The sequence below is a fragment of the Choloepus didactylus genome, chromosome X (genome assembly GCF_015220235.1).
Source record: "Choloepus didactylus isolate mChoDid1 chromosome X, mChoDid1.pri, whole genome shotgun sequence".
NCBI lineage: Eukaryota > Metazoa > Chordata > Mammalia > Pilosa > Megalonychidae > Choloepus > Choloepus didactylus.
The window spans coordinates 116167690-116191927 of record NC_051334.1 but is presented as its reverse complement, the minus strand read 5'-3'; the positions used below and the strand labels follow the sequence as shown (position 1 = coordinate 116191927).

At 38.1% G+C, this 24238-nt stretch overlaps 1 protein-coding gene across 1 annotated transcript in view; it reads left to right on the top strand.

Moving 5' to 3' along the window:
- The first annotated feature begins 7222 nt into the window (after positions 1-7222).
- FAM199X (family with sequence similarity 199, X-linked) overlaps positions 7223-24238 on the top strand; it is a 29815-nt gene continuing 12799 nt past the window's right edge. The window contains exons 1-2 of the mRNA XM_037821943.1: positions 7223-7714; positions 16794-17013. Of these exons, the coding sequence (XP_037677871.1) occupies positions 7518-7714; positions 16794-17013 (417 nt within the window). The 5' untranslated portion in view covers positions 7223-7517. The remainder of the gene's footprint in view (positions 7715-16793; positions 17014-24238) is intronic.

The following is a 24238-nucleotide window of genomic DNA, read 5'->3' as shown; positions in this document are numbered from 1 at the left end:
ATTGTAAATTATTGTTGTCCTTTAGTCTAATTGTTCTAGCCTGAAATGTTGGTAAGTTGTGTCTGTACCTAAAGCAGGTATTAGCAGTTTTACACTAGGGGAGTCATTAGAGGGGTGCAAGCCATGTGTAATTTAGTACTTAGGCAATTACAAGGTGTAGGCCTTTGGTTTTTGGTTTGCCTTTCCCCAGGAGGACTGGAGAGCTCCCCTCCCTAGACACAAAGGATCTTTTTCTTAAGAATTATATACTGGCCTTGTCTTCTACTTTATCATCTCTCAGGCACCGTGGACTGCTGGCTCAGACCCCGCCTCTTGAATTTGCTGCCCATCGACATCAGCCTGGCAGCTGGGTTCTGATCCAGTCGTGGAAAGAATCCAGACTTCAACCGATCTGGGAAGGACCCTATCAAGTCTTGCTGACAACTGAGACGGCAGTCCGAATGGCAGAAAGAGGCTGGACTCATTACACACAAGTGAAGGGACCGGTGCCTGAACCAGACGATAAGTATCCAGCAACTCAACCTGAATCCTGGAAAGTGACTCCTACCTCAGATCCCCTAAGGATCACTTTAAATAGGCAACAGTTAAAGGAACATATTAGAAGGGAGAAAGGGCTGGATTAAACCCTATGTTTGCATTGTGCTCTGTGTATAGCTTAATGATGAAATTGCTTATGCTGATCATAATGTTCTATATTCAAGGAGTAACAGGTTCTGCTAAGCTGGTTATAAGTGTAGTCAAAGGCTTAAAGTCTCAAACTGTACAATTTGATGTTTGTCAAGTAATGAGCTGTAAAAATCTAAAACATCAGCAACAACTGAGGGAGGAATATAAGCATTTATGTAAGCAGACTGTTCAAATAGAAAGCAAGATTGTTGGGGGGCGAACATTTGAGAGTATAACTTATGAGACACCTAACCCTTGTTATTCTTCGAACACTGCTTGGTGGACCACACAGTATGAGGGATGGGTCTTACCCAGGTTGGAGGAAAAACCATTAAGGGAAACTTGGCTGGAATTTAACTCTCCAGTACAAATTGACCCCAAGGTCATTAGAATACTTAAGACCAAAGACTTAAAGCAAACCACAGAAATAGAGACAGGTTATGGAAATACAAATGCCTGGGTAGAATGGGGCAAACATACCATCCAGAGTCTAAACAGAAGTGACTGTTATGCTTGTACAACCAAACAACCCACTGTTCAGATTATGCCCTTCCCCTTGGGGATGAAAAAGCATGAAAGGGAGTTTAAATGTATAACACTCCTCTTTCAAAATGCTACTCCTGGTGAAAGTTGTAGTACGTTGTCCTCCCTTTTCCCTCCAGTCCAGGAGGGAAGTGTCAAAGCCATACCAGCGTCTCACCTTGGTCCTGGAAACCACTCTGCCTGTCTCTCCAGATGGGAAGAAGGGCTCCAGGATCTTGGTACCATGGCTTTGTGTACACAGGTGTGGAATGTGAGCAAGGATAGTACTGGCAACTTCTCCAGCCTAACTATACCCCGAGCAGACCTCTGGTGGTACTGTGGGAAGGGCATCCTCTGGCCAACACTACCTGAAAGGTGGGGAGGAACCTGTGCTCTGGTTCAATAGGCTATCTCATTTACCCTGGCATTTGAAAGTAATAAAGTACCAACCCAAGGCAAAGGAGAAAAGAAAAATGTACAAAGTGTACCTAGTTCCTTCAATAAAAAATGTTTGTAGATAGTATAGGGGTTCCCCAGAAAGTTCCTAATGAGTTTAAAGCTAAAAATCAATTAGCTGCAAAATTTAAATTGTCCTTATTCTGGTGGGTCACCATCAATAAAAATGTCAATCATCAGCTAAAATTTATCAACTATACCAGGAATGTCATTAAAGAAATAGCAGAACAGTTAGATGCCACTAGCCGAATGGCATGGGAAAACAGAATGGCCCTAGACATGATGCTAGCTGAAAAAGGAGGCGTCTGTGCTATAGTTGGGGGAAATTGTCGCACATTCATCCCCAATAATACCGCACCTAATGGAACTATCATCAAAGCCCTACAAGGCTTAACAGCCTTATTTCAGAAACTAGAAAAGAATTCTAGCGTTAACAACCCAGTCATAGAATGGTTGGAAAATTGGTTCGAGAAATGGAAAGGAATTGCAACATCTATTTTAATTTTCCTTATCATTCCAGCCAAAATGTTTATAACAGCTGGGTGCTACATAATCCCGTGTGCTCAAAGGCTAGTTCAAAAAGCCATCAAAACCACTAGAATCAAAAATAAGAAAGATCCCTATGATGAGGAATGTAAAAAAGCCCTTAGCAAATTTGAGAATCTAAAATGTGAAAACTAAAAGTGTTTAAAAAAATAAAAGAGGAGGGAATCTGTAAGAAAGGAATAAGTTTCGTTTTCACATAGAGACAGCATGGAATAAGGGAAATGGAGGCAAAACCAGTTTAAACAAGCCCCAGACAAAGAGAAGAGAGAATCTGCCTGATGTAAAGAGACATGAGGTAGTATCAGAGGCGGGAACTCACAGCAAAAAAATAAAAATTTGGGGGGGCATTGGCTAATCAGTTCAAAATCTCAATAATGAGCTAGTTGGCTCTCTGGGATTGGCTGTACAAATTAAAATCTCAAAAGATGAATTAGTTAGTGTTCTCGGATAGGCTGTAACCTCTGTAGTACCCAGTCAATGGGGAAACAGGGGAGGGACTTGCGAATTAGGAGTAGGAGATTTAAACATCGCCATTCTCTTCCTCTGGGGCGCCAGCCTTCCGCGTGTTTGGCTGGACGCCCCATCTTGCAAGATCGTAAATAAATTCTTTTCTCCTCCAGAACTGAGAGAGCGTTTATTCCCTTATAGGTACCACTTTATTTCCGACAAAAGCATTGCCTTGATGACGCCTTGATTTGGACTTTCTTTTAGCCTCAAAACCATAAGCTAAAAAATTCCCATTGTTTTAAGTTGACCTATTTCATGGTATTTGCTTGAGCAGCCTAGGAAACAAAAACACTCTTATACAAACTTAACACCAAAGCAAATTTACAAATTGAACATGAAACAAAACAAAAAACTATGTTAATTTAATGTGATACATGTTTACCGAAACAAAACTGCCCTTAGAAACATGAACATGCTACTGACTGCCCAGCCTGTGCTCTTGCCCTTCAATAGTGCTCATAATACTGTGTGTCTTGTTGAAGACGCCACATTCCTATCACTTTCCTCTATTCAAACTACTGCAAAACCTTCTTTTGTATAGGAAGCTATAAAGTATGAGATTCACCTTGTTTATTTTCTCACTAGCTCATGACAATTAAAGTGGTATTACCTTGTGCCAACTTGTTTGTTAAAACAAACTCAAACACAGGTCCTAAATTATGTGGCAGCAGTTAGTTAAAATGTGGTCATCCCTCTGTTCCAGATTATGCTTAAAATGAAATGGAAAGGTAGAACATACTTGTAGAAAACATGCAGACTGTGTCATCAGACTCCAATTTGAAAAACACTTGCCAATTATAATATATGTAAAAATACATATGTTTAATTAGACTCTTTGGTTAGCTTCTTATCAATAGTTTCTGGTGCTTTTACCTGAGTATCTACATTATTATGCAACCCTTGACTCCTGTTTCATTTGGACAATCAAGTATCTTATTTGTGGGGACTAAACTACAGCCCATTCAGCATCACTAGCCCTAGACCGTTGGGACTGTGAGGCATTAGGGACCATAAGTCAAACCATCACTACCCACACTTCCACTGATTTCTAAATTGGTCACCCAGTTTAAACTTGTAAACTGATTTTGAAAGCTACATTCACAATGCAACCTACTTTCTTGCAATCTAAATAAAAGAAGGCATGCTCAATAGGTCACCAAGTAAATGAAGCAAGACAATATATAAATTTAAAAGGAGTGGTTGAAGAATTGTTTTCCTCAAGAAGAGTTGCATTGGTAGGGCAAAGCATAGAGTTTAAGGTTGAGTGGGCCTGTTTGTGTGACAACTCCCCACTTCTCCTGCCCTCTTTCTCCTTCTCTTCCTCCTGCTGTCTTTCTCCTGGAATACCTTCCACCCTCCTTTCCACCTACTTTATTTCTATGCTTCCCTCGAGGTTCAATGTGATAAGTTTTTCCATAAAGGTAAATATATTTAATGTAAAGAATTGCTTTATTTTAATTGAGAGATTATGCCCTATCATTTTTTATATTCACATATCATACAATCATCCAAAGTGTAAAAATCAATTGTTCACAGTACCATTATATAGTTGTACATTTATCACCAAAATCAATTTTTGAGCATTTTCATTACCCCCCAAAAAAGTAAGAATAAAAATTAAAGTAAAAAAGAACACCCAAAACATCCCATGCCCCCATCCCTCCCTATTATTCATTTACTCTTTCTCCCCATTTTTCTACTCATCTGTCCATACACTGGATAAAGGGAGTGTGAGCCACAAGGTTTTCACAATCACACGGTCACACCATGTAAGCTATACAGTTATATGATCAACTTCAAGAATCAAGGATCTGGATTGCAGTTCAACAGTTTCAGGTATTTCCTTCTAGCTATTCCAACACACTAAAAACTAAAGAGGGATATCTATATAACACATAAGAATAACCTCCAGAATTTCCTCTCGACTCCATTTGAAATCTCTCAGCCACTGAATCTTTATTTTGTTTCATTTCTCTTCCCCCTTTTGGTCCAAGAAGGCTTTTTCAATCCCACGATGCCAGGTCCAGGCTCATCGCCGGGAGTCATGTCACACCTTGCCAGGGAGATTTACACCCCTGGGAGTCATGTCCCATATAGGAGGTAGAGCAGTAAGTTTACCTGCAGAGTTGGCTTAAAGAGAGAGAGGCCACATCTAAGCAACAAAAGAGGTTCTCTGGGGGTGACTCTTAGGCAGAATTATAAGTAGGCTTAGCCTCTCCTTTGCAGTAACAAGCTTCATAAGGGCAAGCCCCAAGATCGAGGGCTTGTCCTTCTAAATTGGTAGTCCCCAATGCTTGTGAGAATATCAATAATTCCCCAGGTGGGGAAGTTTAATATTTCTACATTTTTCCCCAGATCTTCAAGGGGGCTTTGCAAATACATTTTTATTTTCTGCACAAATTACTCTGAGATGTATCAGGGCTTCACACGAACCTGCACAAACCAACCAGATTTCACTCCCTATTCAAAGTTCCATGAAATTATGGTGTTTGAATAAACTGACCCTACAAGTTAAATTATATAGTGTGCTACAGAAAATATAGATTTTGCACTGAATAAATATCTCTTCCTTTGGTCTCACACAGAAGTTGAAGTTTTAAAACACAGTCAATATTGTCCTTTACCTTTTAGTCTGATTTTCCTTAGTCCTAAACAAGTCCATTTCGTTCACATCTCTAATCAAAGTCCGATCTCTTTTTCAGCCTCTTTAACATTTGCTGTTTGGGGTAATGCTGACATTCATAGCTGCCAAACTCTGGCTCTGAGTCTCAGGTGTCACACAGATACCCGAAGTTCTAGGACCAACCAGGTTATACACAAAGAGCTCAGCATCTCAGAATTTAGAAATAGCCATTACAACTCAGGAATAGATGTAATTGTGGTAAGAGCGCACACTCTAGGAATCTTTACCATAAGCTTTTCTCTGATAATCTATGCTCTCAGATTCAATTCTCAGAGTTTGCACATTAGAGTTAGTCCATATTATTGAGGCATCGCAATGTTTGTCTTTTCATTTCTGGTTTTTTCACTCAACATACTGTCCTCAAGGTCTATTCACCTAGTTGCATACCTCACAACTTCATTCCTTCTTGTAGCCACTCAATATTCCATTGTATGTATACACCACAGTTCGCCATTCTGTTCATCAGTTGATGTACCCTTAGGCCACCTCCATCCGCCGCAAATCGTGAATACTTACACCATGAACCCCACTGTGCAAATGTCCATTCGTGTCCCTGTTCTCAGATCTTCCAAGTATATACCCAATGACGGGGTTGCAGGACGATATGGCAACCCCATACTTAGCTTCCTGTGGAACCATCACACTGCCCTCCAGTGCCCTATCATTTTTTATGTAGAAATGTGATTCCTTTTATAAAAATAGTGATTTTTTGTTCTTATACCTTTTATTTTGAAATAATTTCAAACTTACAGGACAGTTGCAAAAATATTACAAAACCCACACAGAGAACTCCAATATACCCCCCACCCAGCTACCCAGATCCACCAACTTTTAACATTTTGCTACATGTTCTGCATCATTTTATCCATCTGTCTATCTACCTATTTTCTAAACATTTGAGAGTAGGTTGTATACATCATGCAAATAATAGTTGTTTTAAAATTTGCCTTCATTTGGCAAAATAGGAAGTTGGCAATCGTGTGCTTTCCTCCAGATATTTTTTTTTCAATTTTTCTCATCAAGATCTGGGGAACCGCTTGTCTAGAGTGCAAAGAAAAGAGAAGAGATAGGAGGAGAGGACAGTATGTGGCACCTAGTGAGTAAGTTCATTTAAGTTGAACAAGCTTAGTGTGGTAATATAATTTCTATGGGGGCATTGATAGGAGTGCCTAACTCTTGTTTGAGATTCAAGAAAGGCTTCACAGAAGAGGTAACGTTTAAACTGGCGCTTTAAAGATTAGCAGGGGAGAAATGGTAGGGCATTTCAAGCAGAAAGCATAACGGAAGCCAAAGCACAGAGCACAAAAGAACACTACGTGTCTGGCAGCTCTAAGTAGCCTGGTGGCTTCAGCATGGGATTCTTGGGATTAGGAAATCAAGGATGAGGAAGGGACTTTTTTTTTTTGCCTCCTACTTAGCCCATCTCCCCTATAACTTATCACACAGAGCTGGGCACACACAACTGCAGGAGCTTAATAGATACTTGTTGAATTGATTCAGGGTGATCTAGTGCGCTGGGAACCAGGACATCTGGAACCTTTCTCACCCATCCGTAGTGTGACCTTGGCCAAGTCCCTTCTCTCACGGCTTCGGTTTGCCGCTTAGTAATTGGGAGCGGATGGAAAGCGGAGGGGGAGGTTGGAGTACCCGGAATCCCTGATTCCGGGAGTGGAGGGCGGGGAGCGGCGGGCCGGGGCGGGCACAGGGTTCAGTTCCTCCTCCGCTCCAGCAGGGGGCACGGGGAGCGGCCGCCCGCCGCCTTTCCCCTCCAGGCGGGCGCGGGGCGGACTGCAGCAGTCGGGAGCGGCGAGCGCAGTGGGCGGGCGGGGCGGCGGTGGCGCTGAGCTGACTGGGCTGGGCCGGGTGGCGGCGGCGACCGGGACGACTGCAGAGGCCATCGAGGCGTTGACTGGGTGGCCGGTCGGCCACTGTGGCCTCGAGCAGCCTCTTCGCGCGGCCCCGCACTTCCCGGGCCGCTGGGGGTCGCGGCGCTTAGCCTGCCAGTGAGCTGCAGCCGGCACACCCCGGCGCGGCGACGGCGGCGGCGACGACAGCGGACAGGTTAGAGTGGGGGCAGGGGCGAGCGCGGGAGCAGCCCGAGGCCCGAGAGGGAGCCCGAGCCCGGCTATCTCCAACCATGTCCGACGAGACGTCGGCCACCACTTCGTATGAGAAGTTTCTAACCCCTGAAGAACCCTTCCCGCTCCTGGGACCCCCTCGCGGGCTGGGCACCTGCCTGAGCGAGGAGCCAGGCTGCCTGGACATCAGCGACTTCGGTTGCCAGCTCTCCTCCTGTCATCGCACCGATCCGCTTCACCGCTTCCACACCAACAGGTACGAGCCGCCACTGAAGGCAGGGCTGGATTCTCACACCCCGGCCTTGAGTCGGAGAACGCCGGGTTCCCCACCCCCACTCCCCCACCCCCCACCGCATTCTGGGCACCCGCCCGGGGTCTGCGCTCCCATTCGCCTCCTCCCCCACCTTTCTGAGATCTGCGTTCATTCCGGGGCTCCTTCACTGGCCTCGCCTTCCCTGCCCCCTCCCCCCCTATTTCACCCCTGCCCTCCGATTTTCCTCTCGACCGGCATTTTACTCTCTTTTTCTCTATTCATCTTCTGGCTATAGCGATCCCTCCCTTCCCCACCTCCTCCCTTCTCCCCGCTCCCCAGCTGTACCCTGCAAAACCCAGACCCACACCCTTGAGTTTTACCGGCTCTGCTGTTTCCATCCATCCGCAAAAGTTTAACCCCTTCCATTTCCGGTACGCTTGTTAGTGGATTTCGGATGGCTCAAAATCAATCCATGGATCTTTTGAAAGGTGGCGCCTTGAAAGCTAGAACCTTCCTTATCCCGATTTTGAACTTGTCTCAGAGGCATTATTTCCCTCCCCCTCCCCCGATTTTGTAGTGGAGCTCTAGGAAACCAAAAGATTCTTCTTATGTTTTAAAATTCTTATATGAAATGTTTGCTTTAGCGCTTTTGGCCCTAATAAGATGTATAAACTTAAATTTGGAAGATTCCCTCATGTGGCAAATTTGCTTCCCCGTTGGGGGGGGGAGAGGAAGTAAGGCTAGGATGGGTTTGCTTTTCCAAATTTATTCAGAGCTACAGCTCCTCCTAACTAGTTTTATTAGATGGTAGACTGTTCAGGGGTAGAGTACAATCATTCAAGTGTTATGCCAAGTGTGGTGAGGGATTTGAAGATGTTTTAGACGTAGTGCTAACCTTTAATATAGGTAGAGGTTTAAGATATGTACAGCAAAGGGCCATGCGAGTTTGAGGAAAGAGGGATAAACAGTGGTGTGTGGAGGACAAGGAACTAGGAAAGGGGTTTGGCTGTGGAGAATGTTGGAGATTAAGGAATACGGTTCTGATTTTTGGTGGACGTTTATGATGGGAGCATAAATAAATCCTTGGACATTTTTATGCCTTTCGCATGTTTTTCTTCCTCCGATCCTCTAAATCATTATATAGTTCTACTCAGCTTCTACCAGGTACAAGGAACATGTAAAACATGAACCTTACCCAAAAGAAAATTATGGTCTGTGAAAACAAGGTGTTACAGTTAAATAATCATACAAAACATCAGCATAATATGTTTCAAAAGGAAATGATAATAAATGTGTTACGTCTATTCACATCCTCATTTTAAAAGTGGGGAAACTGAGGCTTGGTGAGAAAAGACTGAGTTCAAGGTCATAAAACCTAGTCAGGCCGAAAGCAAGACTGCTCCTTAGGAGCCAGTGATGAAACTTGGAAGAGAACTGATGGTTCCAGTGTTACAAACAGTTGTTATACTTTCTCAGACTAACTCAAGAAAGCCTCTTTAACCCATTATGTAACAGAGATATCCATGAAATCAAGTGTGCTAAGGGTTGTTTGCCTTGGAAAACAAATAACACATTTGCACATATTTGGTAATTTAGTTTTGCCGCATCTGGGGCAAGTCATATACACAAGAAAATTAAATGATTTCAGAATTAGTCTGCTCTGGTGATGTGGGCAAGAGTGGAGACAGAGGTTGAGGGAAGGAGCTGCCAAAATGGGTGGGAATGATGGGGAGTGAAGCTATGAGAGTAATACATTTCTTACAGCTTGTTCTGTTCCTCCTCCTCCTCCTCCTTCCTTGTGTTTTTCTACCCCTTAGAGACCATAGTAAGGTCAAGGTTGTTTTTCGGAATGGGATGGTGAGGGTGGAGGGGGAGGTTCCTGTTCAGCCCCCCTATTTCCAAGTTACTGCCTGCTTTTTTTAAACCTCCCTGCCTACCCTACTTTTCACAAGTCTTGGAATGGCGGTAGGGGGTCTAATGTATATAATGTACCCTTTCCAGCAGAAATGTAGGGGAAGCAGAATTAGCAATATTCACAGCAGATAATGTTTCTGCCTTAGGCTATCTTGCTTTTTCAATCTTTTCTCTTTCTGGAATGTTCTGTCTTCCTACCCTTCCTCAAGATGGCATTGGAGAGGGCTGTATTCTTCCAGCCATCTTCTTTTCAGGGAGACATAAATAGCTAAAGCATATATGTAGGTAAAGTTTAGTTTAGAGAGCTCATTTATTTTTTACCCTTTAACATCACATCATTCACCAATTCAAGCAACAACTCAAAAATGTGAATAGTTGAGTTCTGAAATTCAGCTTTGGGTTTAGTCATTGTAAAACAAATTTCATTGAAAGTGGAAAGCTTGTCAGTGAGTAGATTTTTTTTTTCTGGTTATTTATTTATGACTTGAATAGACTTTTTAAAATAATAAACTTTATTTCCAGAGTAGTTTTAGTTTTATAGAAAAATTGCACAGAAAGTACAGTGTTCCCATATACCACCCCACCCCCCAAATTAGTTTCCCTTATTAACATCTTTGCATTAGCATGGTACATTTGTTAAAATTGATGAACCAATATTGATACATTATTATTAACTCAAGTCCATAGTTTACACTAGAGTTTACTTTTTGTGTTGTAGAGTTTTATGGGTCTTGACAAATACATAATGTCATGTATCCACCATTACAGTACCATACAGAAGACTCTCACTGCCCTAAAAATGCCCTGTGTTCCCCCTTTTCATCCCTACTCAATGCCTGGCAACCACTGATATTGTTGTCTGTACAGTTTTTGCCTTTTCTAGAATGTCATAATGTTGGAGTCACACAGTATGCAGCCTTTTCAGACTGACTTCTTTCTCAGTGGCTATGGATGTTATTTACCAGATTGATTTCCCCATTCAGTTTCCTTTATTTGCTTCCTTCTTGTTACCTGATAGGAAAGCTGCAGAGATTGTGATGAGCAATAATGCCTGCTCATTTACCTGACTCTAGGCCACATTTGAAATCTTCCTTAACCAAGAGGGTCACAGCATTATTGCGTATTGTCCATCAGGTTTAATGCAGGCAATGTGGTGATTAGAGTGTGGTGACTTAGGTAGATGTACCACTGGACTAGAGCCAATGGAAAATAAATTACATTAACACAGCCAGTTTCCTAAGTATTCTCACTTTCCTAGGACTGCCTTTTTTTTAATAATTCAATTTTATTGAGATATCTTCACATACCATGCAGTCATACAAAGTGTACAATGAATTGTTCACTGTACCATTATATAGTTGTGCGTCCATCACCAAAATTAATTTTTGACCATTTTCATTACCACACACACAAAAGTAATAATTATAAAAATTAAAGTGAAAAAGAACAGTTAAAGTAAAAAAGAACACTGGGTGCTTTTTTTTTTTTGCCCCCGTTTTTCTACTCATCCTTCCATACACTGGACAAAGGGGAGTATGGTCCACATGGCTTTCCCAATCACATTGTCACCCCTCATAAGCTACATTGTTATACAATCGTCTTCAAGATTCAAGGGTTCTGGGTTGTGATTTGATAGTTTCAGGTATTAACTGCTAGCTATTCCAAGTCATTAGAACCTAAAAAGGGTTATCTATATTGTGCGTAAGAGTGCCTTTTAGGATTTTATGACTGAGTTGGGTTTGTCTAGAATTTTGGGAAAAAAAGATAAATTTCAATTTTCAAAAAAAGTCAATGAATCTTTTACAAACTAAAATGTCAATATGGAGCATATAAAGTGCTTAAGACATTTTCTTTGGTTTGGGGGACAGGATTGTTCTGATGTAAATAGAGGTCTTTGCACTTCTGTCAGGGTTTGTTTTGTACACTAGCCATGTTAATCACTTTAACCCCACCGCCACCAACAAAAGTGGGTGTCATTTAGCAAACAGAAAAATTATATAATGATATTGGTAAGTCCTATGATTAAATTTCAAGATGAAGTAGGTTACTGTTAGCTATCAGATGTGTTATTCTCTTCATTTTTCAGGAGTGCATTAGTACCTTGACATTAAATGATTGTGAAAAATGCGTGGGAGGACAGTGTCTTACTGTTGTATTGGCAGATGTGAAATGAACTATTGTATTAACCAGTTACTCAGTTATGTGGTTGATGTGAAATGAACTATTGTATTAACCAGTTACTCAGTTATGTGGTTTTAGGGCTCCATTTTCAATCACCATTAACCAGTAAAACCCCAAGACTATGGTGCACCTTTTGTACCACCCACAGTTTTCCTATCTAGATTCAGCAGTTAGAGGTGCAGGAGGAGCTGTGGGTGGCAAGTGGGAGAACCATGTTCCGTGAAGTGGGGTAGCTAACAGGCAGGAGAAGTTTGATTTAGGGATTTGATGAGACAAGTTGAGATTGGGAGTTTGGCTTTGGGGAAATAACCATGCTTGAAACAAATTTGGAAGTAATCAGAACAAGAATTCCGGGAGCCTGATAGGAATGGAAACAGATTACAAAGGGTAGAAGAAACTTTTCAATACATTTATCAAGAAAAAGAAGGAAGGGGATGTGAAATTTGAGAAGGGAGTGAGGATTTCTTCATTTGTTTTTGTTTTGTTTTGTTTTGTTTTTCTTTTCCAAGAGTAGAGATTGTAGCTCCTTAGAAGTAGCCCACATAATTGTATTGACATTTGAAAATTCTCCCGTTTACTCACCTCAGTAATGTTGTATATGCAGTTATGATTTTTGTACTATTATTGTGAAACATCTTTATGAAATAATAATCTCTATATTAAAAAAAAAAGTAGCCCACAAAAAAAAAGGGGAGAAGTTGAAAATGCAAGAGAGGGTGGAATGGCAGGAGATTTGGGAGGATTAGCCTTTGAATGAGATGGAATGTTTTTTTCTTCCAGGACAGTAGAGGGGGTAGGAAGGACAGGTAATGATCCCAGGACAATTGAGGTCGCTGGGAGGAGAGTAAGGAACTCAAGTGAGTAGAGTAGGTGGTTGTATCATCAGCTCTAACTTGGAGCCTTGATGGCTATCAGCAGAGGTCTGGGTGGCTGTTTGGGGGATTTTGACAGGGAGTCAGTGATAATTGGGGGACTATCTCCTGAACATGAATACATAGCATGGATTTGGAATGACTTTCATCAGCTTGACAGTATGAGTTTATTCAACAGTGCTCAGCAGCTTAGTTAGGGCTTCTTGTCCTGAGAAGTGATGGTTCGTGTGTCTGAGAGGAGGAGGCTGCAGAGGAGTATGATAGTGGTACATATGCTTTTCTTAATTGTAACATTTAAATGGCTGTTTACCAAAATACCATTGAAAGCCCTTATCTGTATATTCTTGCTGAAAAGCCTTGTAGATAAATATTCTTGGCTTTTTTTTTTTTTTAATTAAAATTTGGGCAGCAAGCCTGTAACTGAGTTAAACACTGTATCATTGAGATTCTTTTTTCAACATTTTTCTTTTAAAATTTTGGAGAAAGTCTCCTTTGAGAGTAATTTTATGGTTATAGTTAAGCTCTTAGTGTTAGGTAGCTTTTAGTGGAATAAGATGTAAGAGCTTTGTAAATTTAAATAGTTCAGTGCTGAGCACCCAATGGGCATTCATTAAAAGTTTGAAATTTACAGTATAAAAGAATCACATGTAAGTTTTTATTATAAAAGCTTATTATAGAGCATTACAAGCATATAAACTATAAAGACCATTCATAATCCCTTTCCTCAAAGATAACAACTGTTAACATTTTGTTTTTTTTCCTTTAATCTTCTTTGTACATATATAATTTTTAAAAATCAAAATTGTGTTATATATACAATTTGTGACCAGCTTCTTTGCACTTATACTGAGAGTGTTTTCTTTTCCAATAAATAGTATCAAAATATGCTTTTCAGTGATTAAAAAATACCATTTTTCAGATATATCATTTAATTATTCCCCATGTTTTGGGGGCATTTATTTTTCCTTTTTTGGTCATTATAAATAAGATTGTGATGGACATGTTTATTCATACATCTTTCTATTTGGGGAAGGGGATAGAGTCCTAGAAGGAAAATTACTGAGTCCAAAGAAATGAAGCTTTCTTTAAGCTTTTGATATAGATGTACTGCCAAATTGCTTTTCAGAAAGTTTATACCAATTTATACTCCCACCAGCAGTGGATAAAAGTTCTTCCTAGTTTGCTTTTATCCATACTGCCTTAAAATAATGATGAAAATAATCTTTTCAAATTAGAAGATATAGAATTTAAAAAACTTTAATAGTAAAAATACCATTTTTTATTTTTTAAATGATTTGGCTTTATTTTTTTTTAAAGCAAGCCATGAGCTTGCCACTGTTAATTTTTTTAAAAGGCAAAGATTTCTGAGAATATCCAGAATCCTGTTATAAAGTCATGAATCTGGAAAACTAAGGAACATACTGATTTTGCACAAAACCAACCAAATTCCTGACTCCCTTTTCAGTGATCTAATGGCTAGCTTATTAAATATGGCATAGTTTTTCTTTAAATGAATGTCATATTACTCATGGAGGGAAATAAATTTCTGTGGAATTTTAAAAAATCTATTTTTATGTATTTTTTAGAAAAGTTGTAGGTTTACAGAAAATCATGCAGAAAGTATAGCGTTCCCATATACACCCCTCACACATATGGTTTTCCCTATTTTTAATACCTCCTGCAGAATTTTTGCAAGCTGAAAAGCAATTCCCATTAAAAAGAATTATCTAACAGCTTTTCCTAGCACCTAGCACAGTACCTGGTGCATAGAAGATACCGACTAAATGCTTGTTGAATGGATAAATGATTAAAGTTAACAAAATCACATGCAGTTTGAAGATGCAAGAGAAAAAATGGTCTGCTCAGGACATATAGAGAAAAGGTTTACTGTCTCCAGGACAGAACTGGTGGTTGCTGTTCACAGCCTCTATATTGCCTTACTGCATGACCTGGGGAAGTCAGTTAATTCTACTAGTGTGTCAGTTTTTTAAAAGTGAGGATACTGCCTACCTGGTGAGCATGTGATGAAACTAAGTAATATTCAAGGTATTCTAGGTTCCTTGGATGAAAAAGGTTATTTTTCTATAGATTATTTTTAAAGGTTACTCTATACAATTGTAATGAAATATGCTTTTATATTTACTGAACTATAATGGTGTGTGTGCATATGTGTGTGCATGTGTGTTTCAATACTTTAAAATGCTCTACCTTCAGCTCAAAATAAAAAGTGCTATAAAATTGTTTGGGCTGCCCAAAATTTATAAATCAAGAACTTCTGAATTAAGATTAACCATACAAAATAAGAGAGGGAAATTAAAAAGTGAAATATATAATTCAAGAAAAACCCAATTTAATGAAGGATGGGGAAGCAGTCTAATAATAGATAAATAACAGGCTTTTTTTCAGGAAGTGATTATTTTGGTAGCTTATTAGCATCGGAAATACTAAATCATTATCTTAAGGATTAAGTCCCTGTGCTCCTGGGAAAGCAGTGAAGATTATCTCTTCATAGCATAAAACTAGTGGAAATTTACAAATGAAAACAGATTGATAGATTTTAAGACCAAAAAGAACAAAAACAGAAACCAACAACCAAGAATCCTGTAACAGATTCTACAGACAAAAGGTTAGTATCCTTAATGCATGTAGAACTCTTACAAAATCAATAAGGGAAACATTAACACCTAGAAAAACATCCTAGCAAAATGGCTAATAAATATTTTAAATTTTGATCTTGCTAGTAATCAACAAAATAAAAATTGGTATAAAATATTGCTCTCCTATCAAATAGGTAAAAATTTATAAAATAAACATTCCAGTACTGTTAAGGTATAGTGATATGAGCACTTTTGTATACCACCTTGGAGAGTATAAATTGGTAGGCTTTCAAAAAGGTATTTGACTAGATGTACCAAGAACTTTACATGTGTTAATATTCTTTGACCTAGTACTTTCCTTTCAAGTAATCTATCCTGAGACAATATATATTTGGATAAATAATTATAAACAAAAGGGTTCATCTCAGTATTATTTGTAATAGCAAAAAAAATGGAAACAGCCTAACAATTATTAGGGGAATAAGGTTACATAAATTATGATATATTCAATCAATGGAATATTATATATTAAAATGTTTTCAAGTAATATATTTGGGAAAATGTTCAATATATAGTGTTAAGTGAAAAGAAGCAGGATATATGCAGAATGACTGCTAATTCTGTAAAATAAATAAACAAATATATATATATATATATATATATATATATATATATATAAAATGTAGAAAAAAGTACCAAAACATATTAGTTATTACTTGGGAATGGAATTATTAGTCATTTTAATTTCTTTCGCTCTTTTCTTACTCCAAAATCTTTGCGATAAGCCTGTATAACTTTAATATGTAAAAGTTATTTAAGTATAAGAAATACTTTTTGAGCTTCTACCTGTGTACTTTATTGTTGCTTTTCTCTGCCCTGCAAAGACTCCCTTCTTCCTTTAATTGAATAATAAGCTGTCATGTGCTAAGGACTCTGTGTGCATTCTCATTTTTAAATAACCCATTTAAAGATGATGCAGGCTTGGATAGGTTGTCATTTGCCTAAGATCAAACAGCTTGGAAGTGACAGCGCAAGAATTTGAACTCGGTCTCACTCCAGAGATTACTCATAACCACTATGTTATATGTTTTGTTTATAGATGAAGGCTTACATTATTCCTTTATAAATACATTTTTCATTTTAGAAATTTTTATTACAAAAATTTTCAGACAGATACAGAAGGAGAGAGGATAGTATACTGAACCCCATGTGCCCTTCCCCAGCTTTAACAATTATTCACATATGACATAGTCACATATCCTTCGTCTATATCCCTACCCATTCCCCAACTCCCTTCCTTATGATTTTGAGACATATTCATTCATAAATGTATTTCATTCATAAATATTTCAGTATATATCCTTAAAAGATAAGGACTCGTTTTTAAAAAATCACAATATCATTATCACACCTAGAACTATATTCACATTTCTTATAAATGTCATAAGTATCCTACTAATATCTTAGCATTATGTACATGCTCTAGTTCCTGTTATGATTTCTTTTGTGTTTTTCAAGGTGGAACTTAACTTCTTGTGGAACAAGTGTTGCCAGCTCAGAGTGCAGTGAGGAGCTGTTTTCATCAGTTTCTGTTGGAGACCAAGATGATTGCTATTCCCTGTTAGATGATCAAGACTTCACTTCTTTTGATTTATTCCCTGAGGGTAGTGTCTGCAGTGATGTCTCTTCTTCTATTAGCACTTACTGGGACTGGTCAGATAGTGAGTTCGAATGGCAGGTAGGTTTTGTTTTCTTTTATTGGAATCATTACTACATAAATAGAAGTATGAATTTCTATTTTGATGTTTTCTTTTCTACCTCAAAGTAAATTTCTCCAATGTTTGTCCCATCTTAGTGATTCTCTGACAATGTTCTTTAAATGCAAGATCAAAATCAAAATCTTTTATTGAGATATATTCACACACCATACAATCCAAATGAAGTATAGAATCAGTGGCTCACAGCATCATCACATAGTTGTGTGTTCATCACCATTATCAATTTTAGAACATGTTCATTACTCCAGAATAACAACATTTTTTAAAGTTAAGAACTATATATAATATGTATCCTTTATTTTTGCTAATGTACCTTTTAGGCTTCTGAAGCTACAGCTGCCTCTTGTAGATGTTCATGTAATTTAATACTTGTATAATGTTGTCATTATCATATATCTTCAGTACCGTTTCATTATTATATAGCATCAGTATCTTTCTTTGCATGAATCTGAGCAAATTTACTCTTCCTGAATTATAATAAATCCTCACATCAGGGTCACGTTATATATCTGAGATCACAAATCATTATTACCATAAATAAATAATTTTTGGTTCTGTTATCAGAAATACAGTATAAGTTCTTATTTTGCATTCTCTTTGTATGTAGAGCTGCTGTTTACCTGACAGTATTTTTTCTTCTTGTGGCACATATACCATATGAAATAGCTTTCTGGCAAATTGTTTGAAAATGCTGCTTTATACTTAGTGTAATCTGTCAGAAAATCATGCTATTGCAGCATCCATTTTCTGATGGTAAAAGACAATAACATTTTATAGCAAGCTTTTCGTGCATACAGTAAGTGTTCAAAAACCAAGTAGTCCAAGTTGTATTCCAAAAGAGGAATCAAATTTTATTTTTTTCAAACAATTTTTTATTGTAAATATCAAATAATACACAATGGCATAACAGTGGGTTTACTACTCTTAAGAGCTCATGCGGATACAAGTATGTGTGCATATAATGGTTTTTAGTATATTCACAATGTTGTGCACCCATCATCACTATCTAATACCAGAACATTTCCATCACCCCAAAAAGAAACCCCATACCTATTGGCAGTTAGTACCCATTCCCCACTGCTCCCATCCCCTGGCTACCACGAATCTACTTTCTGTCTATGGATTCTGCCTGTTCTGGACATTTCATATAAATGGAGTCATACAACATGTGTGGCCTTTTGTGTCTGGCTTCTTTCACTTAGATAAATCTTAAATGTTTTCAAGATTTATCTATGTTGTAGCATGGAATATTGGCTGAATAATATTTCATTGTATGGATATACCACATTTTGTTTATCCATTCATCAGATGATAGGCATTTGATTTGTTTCCATTTTTTGGCTGTCATGAATACTGCTGCTATGAACACTGAGGTACAAAGTTTAATGTGGACATGTGTTTTCATTTCTCTTGGGTATACACCTAGGAGTAGAATTGCTGGGTCATATGATAACTGTGTTTAACTTTTTAAGGTACTGTCAAATTTCTCCAAAGTGGCTGTACCAATTTACATTCCCACCGGTAATGTATGGGGGTTCCAGTTTCTCTATATCATTGCCAATACTTACTTATTATTATCTGTATTTTTTATTTTGCTATCCTAGTGGATGTGAAATGGTTATCTCATTGTGGTTTTGATTTGCACCATAATAACCGATGATCCTGAGCATCTTTCCTGTGCTTGTTGGATACTTGTAAGTCCTCCTTTGAGAAATGTCTATTCAAATCCTTGGCCCATTTCTTAAATTGGGTTATTTGTCTTCTTTTGAGGGCTAAGAGTTCTTTGTGTATTCTGACACTAGACCCTTATCTGAAAAGAGGATTTGCAAATATTTTCTTGTATTGTGTTGGCTGTCTTTTTACTTTCTTGGTAGTGTCCTTTGACACAAGTTTTTAATTTTGACAAAGTCCAATTTATGTATTTTTTCTTTGATTGCTTGTGCTTTTGGAGTCCTATCTTAAAAAAACCCTTTGCCGAATCCAAGGCCACACAGATTTTCACCTCTGCTTCCCTCTAAGAACTTTATAATTTTAGTTCATACATTTGATCCATTTTGAGTAAATTTTTGCATATGGTATAATATAAAGATCCAACTTAATTCTGTTTGATGTGGCTATCCAGCTGTCCCAGCACTATTTGTTGAAAAGACTTCTTTATCCACTGGATAGTCTTGGAAGCCTTACTGAAAATTATTTGATCTTAGATATGGGTGTTTATTTATGAACTTTCCGTTCTATTCCGTTGGTCTATATGTCTATCCTTACAGCAGTACCACACTGTTTTTGATTACTATAACTTTGCAGTAAGTTTTTCCTTCACTTTGTTCTTTCTTTTCAAGGTTGTTTTGTCTATTTGGGGTCCCTTACAATTCCATATGAATTTTAGGATCAGATTGTCCATTTCTGCAACAAAAAGGCAGTTGAAATTTTGATAGGGATTGCATTCAATCTGTAGATCGCCTTGGGGATAACTGCCATCTTGGTGATATTAAGTCTTTTAATCCATAAACACAGAATGGGATGTCTTTCCATTTATTTAGGTCTTCTTTAATTTCTTTCAATGATATTTTGCAGCTTTCAGTGTATAAGTCTTATACTTCCTTGATTAAATTTAGTCCTAAGTATTTTATTCTTTTTGATGCTATTGTAAATGGAAGTGTTTTCTTACTTTCCTTTTCATATTTTTCGTTGCTGGTATTTAGAAATACAGCTGATTTTTGTATATTGATCTTGTATTCTGCAACTTTGCTGAACTCTCTTATTAGCTCTTATAGCTTGTGTCTGTGCATGTGAATTCTTCAGGGTTTTCAATATATAAGAATATATAAGATTGTCATCTGCAAATAGAGATCGTTTTACTTCTTCCTTTCCAGTCTGTATGCCTTTTATTTCTTTTTCTTACCTAATTGCCCTGCTAGAACTTCCAATACAATGTTGACTAGAACCGGTGAGAATGGGCATCCTTGTCTTGTTCCTGATCTTAGGGGGAAAGCTTTCAGTCTTTTATCATTAAGTGTGATGTTAGCTGTTGATTTTTCATAGATGCCCTTTATCAGATTGAGGGAGTGACTTTCTAGTCCTAGTTTGTTGTATTTTTATCATGAAAGGGTGCTGGATTTTGTCTAATGCTTTTTCCACATCTATTGAGATGATCATGTGTTTTTCCCCCCTTTCATTCTATTAATATGGCGTATTACATTGATTTTCATATGTTGAACCACCCTTCATTCCTGGAATAAATCCCATGTGGTCATGGCATGTAATACTTTTAATATGGTGCTGGATTTGGTTTGCTAGTATCTCATTGAGGATTTTGCATCTAGATTTATAAGGGATACCGGTGTGTAGTTTTCTTGTGATGTCTTTGTCTTGCTTTGATATCAGGGTAATAGTGGCCTCATAGAAAGAGTTAGAAAATGTTCCCCCTCTCCTGGATAAAACTTTGTAATAAGCTTTTCTTATTTAACTTATCATAAACTTTTTCATGCTCTTCATCATGATATTTTCAATGACTGCACAGTTTTTCAGAACTTGTGAAACCATTCCCCTCTTTTACGTCTGTTTCAAATATTTTTCTATGTTGGATAACACAACAATGCATCTTTGTATGTGTACCTTTTTATTCTTAGTGTCTTTTTTTTTTGAAGTGCACACTTTGTATTTAAAGTCAGACCACAAAGATTCTTAATAAAGCATAATCAGATGGATTCCTGGTAATTCTGAGAAATATTTTTTCTGCTTATTTCATGTGAAGTATTTAGTGTTCTCATAATTCATAATATTGCAGGATGACATGCATTTTTTGCTTTTAGTTGCTGGCTTCGTCACTCATTTCATGAGTTGTTAGAGTAGAAAACTATCCCCACCCACTCACTGTTAATGTACATGAGTGACTATGACATTGGAACAAAAATCAAGTCTGCCTTAGTAATGTGTTTTCCCACTTCTGTGTACTCTGTTGCCATGGATATTTGCTATTTAAATATGCTGAAAGGTTTAAAATATTCTCTTGTGTTTGGGGGACCTCATAATGATGCACAGTAAATTATCCAAGAGGATAATTAACAAAGTATAGTTAGGATTAATATGGACTAAAAATTGTTTAGTATAGTTTAAAAATTCTTATTACCTCTGTTATGATAAAACCTGCATCTATTTAAATATGTTTTAAAACAGATGTTTCAGTTACTATGAAAGTAAATATAAATGATTCACAGAGATTCTCTGGAAAGAGAAATATTAATTACTTGATAAGGCAGGCTTTTAACTTTAGAATGAAGTAACATCTTAGTTTTTGTTCTGCTGATGTTTTTCTTTGCTTGCAGTCCTTTTATTATTAAAGATATAGTTGACTAGTCTCAGAGCTTGAGAAATTTTTTCTATTGTTGATCAGGAAAGCATAGAAAATTTAGAGTGAGTAATTCAGCTGTCACACTTGGAACTGAGAGGTGTGATCTGAAATTACACATCAGCTGTTACAGAAATGGGCTTACTCATAAAATTCTGCTGCACCCTGCAGAATATATGGTAGCGATTTGATTTAGTTCTCCCTACTTGTCACAGTTGCTGATTGTAATATAAATATGCCAAATATTGTTGTCCATGAAAAATGTGGGATGAGAATTATTAAGCCTTTTCATTCTGAAATATATTATCAGTTATAAAATGGATAATTGCTGGTCTAATAAATATACAAGAGCCCATATAATTAATTCTGCTGTACATCTGCTGCTCTGAACCCATGTCTGCAATTGACTACTTGACATTTCCACTTTGATGACCTTATCATTTAATGCCAATCTATTATCTCTTGCTGAGTCCTTGGTCAGTAATGCAGCTTCCAATTACATGGAAAAAACTAGATTTTGCTTTATGACATGTCTTACAGTGTAGTGAAAAATGACAATTCTCTGTTCAAAGGACACTTGCACTTGCTTCTCCCATTGTCACCACAAACTCTGCCTATTTCAAATTGCATACTTCTCTCATTCCAAATTACCTGCCTGGTGAGACTGCCTGGTATAGTTGAAAGCACTGGACTTATGTCCTACTTTGAATTCTACCAGTAACTGCATGACCCTCCCTGGACATCATTTTCTCTTATTTGTAAAAGTAGGGTGTTAGACTGGAAGATCTGTAACACTGCTTCAGTTCTCTAGCTGTAAATATTGAGGTCTTCAAGTGCATCATCCTATGTAGATTCTATGACTGAAATGTCACCAGTTTTCTTCCAGTCTCAACATGTGATCATCTGACTTTTTATTACCCTTATTCATTTGGTCCTCTAAAAGCAGCTTTGTAATTTTTTTCATAGAAATTTTCATGTCTATTTTTATTTTTCTTTCTATTTTTACTTATCTTAGCCCGGGCCTAGATCACAATAAGAGCTTTCATGTCTAAATCCAATCTTTCCTCACTCTATTTTGCCTCCATACTGTTTTTAAACTAATCTTCCTTCAAGACCAATTTCATCAAGTTACTTCTTTCATTTAGAAAATGTTATTTGCCCACTTCTACATGCCATGTAACAGCTTCTGGTTCTTCTGTTGAACTTTCAAAGCCGTAAGCACAGATTTTCTGTTTTAATAATATTAATCTCTTTAACCTCACCCATGGTTTTTTTTTTCCATCTATGGTTTTATTAATTGATTCTCTTTACCTGATGCCTTTTTCTTTTTCCCCTCCTGCCATTCCTAAAGACTGCCTGGTGAAACTTAACCCAGTCACTTCAGCAATATGCAGCATTTTCTGAGGGTTTATGCTACCTTTTTTTAGGGTCCAAAACCATGGCAAAGGATGGAAAAAGAAAAATACATCTATTTTTTGAGTGTCTCCTATGTGCCATGCATCTTATTTCATTTAAACCTCTCAATAATCTTTTGAGATGAATGGCATTAACCACCTTTTACTGAAGACACTAAGGCTCAAAGAAGTGAATTAACCTATATAAGATCACATGGCTAGTGAGTAGTAGAGCTGGGGTTTGCACTCTGTCTAGGCTCTTTTTGTTTCAGTGTGACAAACTGGCCAAAGAGCTATTAATTGCCTTTTTTTTATAACCCCCTACCCCAACACATAAACAGAAAGGCACAAATTTAAGTGCTTAGTGTATAGCTTGGCAGCTAGCAGATATTCACTAAATATTATGAAAATTTTTCTTTGAATTCGTAACTATAGGTATTTTGGGTGTTCCTTTCTCTACCTCATTTATCAAAGTTGCTTGAAGTAGGGGAGACCTTTCATCTGATAAGGACTGTCTCATCTTGTTTTAGGGAACCCAGAGAGATCTTTAATGTAGTGATGATGTTATTTGAAGGCCTTCAAAGGGAAAATAGGAAATTTCTTTTTTTACCATTACGAAGGCTGAAAAAGAGATGGCCTTCACATATGCATTCAGCAACTGTTCTAGTTTGCTAATGCTGCAGAATGCAAAACACCAGAGATGGATAGGCTTTTATAAAATGGGGGTTTATTTCGCTACACAGTTAGAGTCTTAAGGCCACAAAGCGTCCAAGGTAACACACCGGCAATTGGGTACCTTCACCAGAGGACGGCCAATGGCGTCCGGAAAACCTCTGCTAGCTAGGAAGGCAGCCGGCGTCCACTCCAAAGCTCTGGCCTCAAAGTGGCTTTCTCCCAGGACGTTCCTCTCTAGCAAGCTTGCTCCTCTTCAAAACATCACTCACAGCTGCACTCACTAAGTTCCCTCTCTCTGAGTCAGCTCATTTATATGGCTCCACTCAAGGCCCACCCCGAATGGGTGGGGCCACACCTCCATGGGAGCATCTCATCAAAATCATCACCCACAGCTGGGTGGGGCACATTCTGCCCCACAAGACTACAAAGACAATGGCATTTGGGGGACACAACACATTCAAACCGGCACATTCCACCCCCTGGACCCCAAAATGACATTATCTTTCCAAATACAAAATACATTCATTCCATCAGAATATCACAAAAAACTTACATCATTTCAGTAACAATAGTTAAGTACAAAATCCCATCAAAATCAATTTAGGCGTGGTCAGTCCTAAGGCATAATTCCCCTCTAGCTGTGGATCTGTGAACTTAGAACAAGTTATATGCTTCCAATATACAAAGGAGGGACAGTCATAGGATAAACATTTCCATTGCCATAAGGAGAAAGGGTAAGGAAAACAGGGTTAACAGGACCAAAACAGT